Source organism: Melopsittacus undulatus, chromosome 19, assembly GCF_012275295.1.
Source record: "Melopsittacus undulatus isolate bMelUnd1 chromosome 19, bMelUnd1.mat.Z, whole genome shotgun sequence".
Taxonomy (NCBI): domain Eukaryota; kingdom Metazoa; phylum Chordata; class Aves; order Psittaciformes; family Psittaculidae; genus Melopsittacus; species Melopsittacus undulatus.
Genome location: NC_047545.1, coordinates 4,615,300 through 4,621,299, shown reverse-complemented (window position 1 = coordinate 4,621,299; position 6,000 = coordinate 4,615,300). Strand labels below are relative to the sequence as shown.

Sequence of the window (6,000 nt, the reverse complement as noted above, 5' to 3'; positions counted from 1 at the left end):
ATTGTGGTTGTGCTCCCATTGCTCTTCTGCTCCCAGTTCTGCCATTCCCAACCAGGTAAAACCCACACTTACTTGAACTGAAACGGGTATTGCAGGACCAGGCCAGGGAACTGGTTTTTGTATCTTGTGGAGCTCTGCAGATGTGTTGACAGAGCTGCATTCCCTGCAATGCTCCGTTATTGGCTGCCTGTGCAAATGAGCTCTGCCTTTTCCCTGTCAGTCCCGGCAAGTTTGCTGCTAATTAGGCTGAGCATCATTCTGACTCCTATAAAGCTTGTAGGGGGTTGATGAGGAAGAGCCCAAAGAACAAAGAAAGGCAGTGAGGACATTTCAAAGGAGCACAAGAGATGACAGAATCCCCATCAGCTTGGGGCTTGCCCTGGAATCTGCACCTCTGGGAACTGAGCCGATAGCTGCATTTGAGCCCTCATCTGCTGGGTGTAAAGAGGTAACCGAGCTCCAAGCCAGATGGTGGGATAACAAGGAGGCATCCTGGGATCTTGTGTGGAGCCGTTTGGGTCCCGTTTGGTGCAGAGACCTCTCTGAACCAATCTGACCTGAAAAGCAGCTTGATTTGGGCTTCTGGGGGACTTGCACCTCCTGGCAAGGCTGTGGGTGTGCAGTGGCCCAGAGCAGAGGGAGCTCAGGGAGGAGGAGGCCATGTGCGTTTTATTATATAGTATTTAAAGCAGAGCCATCAGTAACGATTCTGAAAGCAAGAGGCAGAGGGAGGATATTTTTGCATGGAGAAAAGGAGTGGAATGAGACTCGGAGCTGCCATTCAGACAAAGTTCTTTCTTTCTATCACCAAATACTTATAGAGTATTTTTATAAAGGGATAAAGTTCAGACTTTTAATCACCAAATACTTTTTCTTTTTCCTTTAAATATATTTATTGGGAGAAATTGTTTTTAACTGCAGAGATTTTGTCCTTTGGAGCTGAGGTATCTTTTGAATGCGAAGGTTTTGAGCTGGGTCACTTATCCTTCAAGTCCATCTTTCCTTCATTGTTTCATTAGAGCTGTACTAATGATAGGAAAATACTCAGCAAGAAAAGTGCCTTTTACTTGAAATCAGGTTTCTGTTGGTTTTTTTTGCTACTTTTAACATACCATTAAAGAAAAAAAAGGACAAAAAAGTAAAAGAATTGAAGTCCCAAATTGGAAATGAATTATTTTCCCCCAACTCTTTTGATGTGAACTCACTGTTACTAATGCCCTCCTGCCTCCTGCAGCTCCAGCCTAAATTTGGGACCAGCTGGAACTGCCAGCGCTCCCTAATGAAGCGGCCCAAAGGAGGAATGCTTAGGTGATAATCACAGCTGCATTCAGACGGCTCCTGCTAAACCCAACCTCTCCCCCAGCCCCTCCTTGAAGTGGAAGACTTTTGGCTGAAGAATGCGGTAGGGTTGTCCTCTGCTACTCCCACTCCTCCTGCACCCCTTTCCCCGGCGCAAGGCCCTCCCCCTGTCCAATTTGGATGAGGCTGTACCTTTTCTTCTCTCCTTCAAGAGTGAGGGTTTTAGTCCCTTCTTTTCTGCCCAGATCTCCACTAAACAAAGGAGCTCTGGGCACATCACCAGTTCCAGGACGGAAAGGTATTTACCCAGATTTCAATCCAGAGCTGCATAGCTGAGAGCTGATTTCTTTCTCTTTATCTGCCTGATTGTTTGTCTGCCTAATTGCGGGTTAACTGTGATTTGCACATTGTTATTTTAATGGATTGGTTGCATTTGCACACTCAAAAGCATGGGTTGGAAACCTCTCTCCTGGCTCCCTCCAAACTCAGTTTCAACTCTGATGTAGTGATTGATTCTCTTTGCTTTGTCAGTGTATTTCTTACAAGGGCTGTTTGAGGGAATTTCTCAGCGCTGAAAGTCCTTTTCGAGCCTTCTTTTTGGAGCTGTCTTTTGATGGTGTAAATGGCTTTTCCATACTCTCTTAGTAAGCCCTGTGTGAACGTTCTCGGGGTACGCGCCTGTGTATCGATCATTTGTCATGCTTCTCGTTGCGCCGGGAGGAAATGGATGCGTCTGTGCTCTCTGCAGTTCAAACTTCAGCACAAAGGGCTGGGAATGTCCCGAAGCGCACAACTTTGTGCTGCTCTTTAGGAGCTCCTTTTCCCATCCGTTCCCTGCCTCGGGAGCAGAGGAAAACTCCCTTTTGTCTCACTGGGGATATTCCCATCCCAGCCTTCCGCAGACGGGCGCGTGTAGCGAAGCCGCAGCGCTCGCAGGGCTGCAGGAAGGGCACTTTCTTTGTCTCTGCCTTTGCCTTTTCCCTTCCCACTCTTTCCCATTGAAATATTAGACCTTGGAAAACTGCTGCCCTCGAGAGCAGCGCGATTCCCCGCAGGGGCTCTGCGAGCAGTGAGGCTTTAGTTCTGACTCTTCTTACGTTTCTTTGCTTCATTTTGTCCGTTTCAGGCACATTTTGTGCCTTTTCTGGGCTCACTTATTTATTTATTTATATCCCCCCCCCCCCCCCCCCCCCCCCCCCCCCCCGTTGCCTGCTATGGGGCCGGGCTGCAACGGGAAAGCGCTGCAGTGGGAAAAGCAAGGGGGACAGTTAGGGGAGGCTCGGGGGCCCCGTCCCTCCCCTTCGGAGCGGGCTCGGAGCCCTCCACAGGAGCACCAGATGCTTTTCCACTCTGGGGTGGACCGGGGGGGACCTTCTCCTTGAAGGAACAAACGTGTGGGGGTCTCGAGGTGAGAGATGCTTCCTGCTGCTGAGGAAGGATGGAAGGAAGGGCTCCCCAGCCCCATTTGCACAGACAGAGCTGGGAGGCTTGGGGAAGGGGGGGGGGGGGGGGGGGGGAAGGGGGCCCGTTTGTGGGGTGCATTCCTCTGTAATCCGTTTTACAGAGCCTTTTTAAGCAGCTTCCTTACAGCCTCTGTGGGCTCCCACCACGAGCCTGGCCACACAGCCCCACAGCACGAAGCTATTGCCTTGTCACAAGGAGTGTGACAACTTGTGGGGGTCTGTGTTGTGCCGGGGTCTGTGACCCTTCCCAGGGCTGTTTCCCTTTGCCCCTCAGAGCCTCTCATGGCTGCTGTATGGACTGAACTAAAGGGACCACTGTGGGCTCCTTGTCCCATTGGGGGAGCAGGGCTCAAGCCTTTCCCCCCAGGAAGGGGCCTTGTTCTGCTCAGGGCACAGGGGCTCTAGGGGCTCAGGATGTGCCCTGGAGTGATTCAGGGCCAGGCTCTGGATCTGGCCCCTGCCCAGCTATGGCCATTACGACCATGCTGTGCTTGCCTCCAGGTGTGTGCACAGCCAGAGGTGTGGGGAGCCTCCTTCCTGCCCCTACTGCTCTACTCCATCCCCTCCACAGAGGTTTTGAAGCCTGTACCATCCTCATCCTCATGGCCTCTGGTGCCTGTCCCAGCTCAGCAGCTCTGCATCCCTCCAGCATGCCCAGCTCTGCTCTGTCCCTTCATCCTCCATGGAAACCAAGCTTAGCTCAATGCACTGTGCCTTCACACACTGGCCCCAGCTCATGCTCTCCCATCCCTGATGTACATGTCCCTCGCATGGGGCTGCAAGCGGATCCCTCCCCTCAGCCAGCCACAATTACCAGGTATTCCAGCAACTGATCTCCATGCCATGGCCTGTCGGGAGTACAATGCAGTAAAAGAGAGCTCTGGGACCAGGAAAGGTGGTCCATAAATAGGATCTGCTCTTTCTCGAAGTTCTCTTGCTTCTTCATAGCATCTCCTGTTGCTCTCTGAACCAAGGCACTATGCTGAGTTCAGTGTCATAACCCATCACCATGGGCAGGCACAGGACGGATGTGCTTTTGTCACTCTTCATTTCTCCATCAGAAAGGCAGGAAAATAGATGCAGGGGCAGAGCCATAAGTCTTGGAGATCTTCTGGTTTCCTCTTTGGGAAAGAAAGGTTTAGTAATGCTGTGATAGGGGATGATGTGACCGTGTTGGCTGCAGGTACAAGGAGCCAGACTTGATGGGGACTGCATGGTCCCACTACTCTAACTCTGGGGAGGGGCTGCTGGGGGTCATCAATCATTTTGAGACTATGAAGGTCCTGAAGAGCTCTCATGTCTTTCTCTTTCCTCTGTTTTTGCTTCTAGAAAGGGAACAGCAGGACGGCACCTTGGCATCTGGGGGCTGCTGCCAAAACCCATCCTCTACCAAGGCAGCAGGGACCCTCCAGCTGGAACAAGCATTCGGGGCAGCTGGGGGAATCGAGGAGTCTGTGCCATCATGGGGGTATTATGGCTGGCCAGGTTCATGCTGGGATGTACAGCAGTTATGTATGTGGAACAAGCCCAGGGTCAATATGAAGGGGACTTGCAGACAGACAGATTTGCAGGCTATGAGGAAAGACAGCCAGCAAACAGAGTGAGAAGAAGAGGCCAAGACACTTTACGAGGGTAAGTTTAATGTTCTTCTCTGTTTTACAAAGCAGCATCTGGAGACGTGTACAGAGCTGACTTTGCTTGAGCTCGGGAAGGAGCTCTGCAGGCCTATGGTAGGAGGAGGGCTCATGCCACAGGAGACAACCAAGCTGACTCCCATATGAGCACAGCTTGGTGCTGAGCTCTGCTGCTTTGGTTTGGGGATCACAGCACCTCGGGGCCCAAGTGAGGTTATGGCTATGAAGAGCTATCCACAACCTGTCTGTCTGTGGCAGTGTTGGCTGTGGCAGTGTTGGCTGTGGCAGTGTTGGCTGTGGCAGTGTTGGCTGTGGCAGTGTTGGCTGTGGCAGTGTTGGCTGTGGCAGTGTTGGCTGTGGCAGTGTTGGCTGTGGCAGTGTTGGCTGTGGCAGTGTTGGCTGTGGCAGTGTTGGCTGTGGCAGTGTTGGCTGTGGCAGTGTTGGCTGTGGCAGTGGTGGCTGTGGCAGTGGTGGCTGTGGCAGTGGTGGCTGTGGCAGTGGTGGCTGTGGCAGTGGTGGCTGTGGCAGTGGTGGCTGTGGCAGTGGTGGCTGTGGTTGGGCTTTCCACCATTACTGGGGGGATTCTATCAACCCAGGCTTTGACCCTGGAATTGCCCTCGGTTCTCTGCTTCCAGTCAATGCTCTGGGCTGTAGTGAGAGGTTATTACCTCTGGTAACTGCTTCCTCGTGGTTGCTGCTAACGGGAAGGTCTCGCACTCTTGATGCCCAGTGTGGCTGTGGCTTGTGGGCTCACCTGCAGGCAAATGGGTGCCAGAGCTGGACCCAGGAGCGTTTGCCACCCAAGGAGGGAGATGGGGCTCAACTGGCGAGGCTGGTGCTGGAGCTGAGCGGTGTTTGCAGGCTCCCAAGATGGTTCCTGGCCCCGCCACTGATCCGGGGTTATTTTAAGTCTGCCTGGCTGTGGTTCTTGGAACGTGCTCCTGTGTCAGTGGGCAGGATGGGAGCAGAACGTGATACACGCGCGGAGCCTGGCCCGTGCCGGACTCCTCCTTCAATGGGCTGGAGTCAGACAGTCAAATGTGCTGTGTTTGGGCTGGAGCACAGGGGCAGGGCTCTGGCAATGCAACTGTGCGTGTCCATTGCCTCCTGCTGTACTGGATTCAGGGGGGTCCTCCTCTCCAAACTGCTCCCCAAAGCTCCCTCGCAGAGTAGGGATGTGTCCCCCAGTATGACCTCTATGTAAGTGCTTGCATCGTGTTCTTCTCTTGGAGTCCATCAGGTGAAACCTCCCAGACCTTTATGGCTAAGTGGGATGAGGCCCTTACTTGGAAAGGATGGGATGGCAGTGTACCAGATCCAGAGGTTCTTGTTCAGCCTGGCTGCCCGGGGCTGTGTGTGATTGATTACTGTGCTCATAGTGGGGTTAGAAAGCATTGGGAGGAGTTGTGTGCATGGGTAATGCTGTCCCAGACAGCCCTGTGAAAAGAAAAGGAGGGCAGAGCAAGGAAATTACTTTTTCCATTCCCTATGGGACCAGGAAGGAGGTCACTGGTGTCCAGTGGTCTTACAGCACTCGGTGTCTTAGCTGACCAAATCCTGTTTTCAAACACTGTTTTACTGCTTAAATCCTTTTGATTCTTGGT

The 6,000-nt window shown here is 52.6% G+C and overlaps 1 protein-coding gene across 3 annotated transcripts in view; it reads left to right on the top strand.

Moving 5' to 3' along the window:
* The first annotated feature begins 292 nt into the window (after nt 1-292).
* The window catches only part of LOC101873380 (fibrillin-2), an 87,153-nt gene continuing 81,445 nt past the window's right edge, over nt 293-6,000 (top strand). Inside the window, exons 1-2 of one of the 3 annotated variants that reach the window (XM_031055007.2) lie at nt 293-448; nt 4,092-4,394. In XM_031055007.2, coding sequence (XP_030910867.1) covers nt 4,225-4,394 — 170 coding nt within the window. In that variant the 5' untranslated portion in view covers nt 293-448; nt 4,092-4,224. Of the gene's footprint in view, nt 449-1,382; nt 1,403-1,464; nt 1,598-4,091; nt 4,395-6,000 lie in introns of those variants that run through there. The other 2 variants (XM_031055004.2, XM_031055006.2) reach the window with 2 other exon arrangements.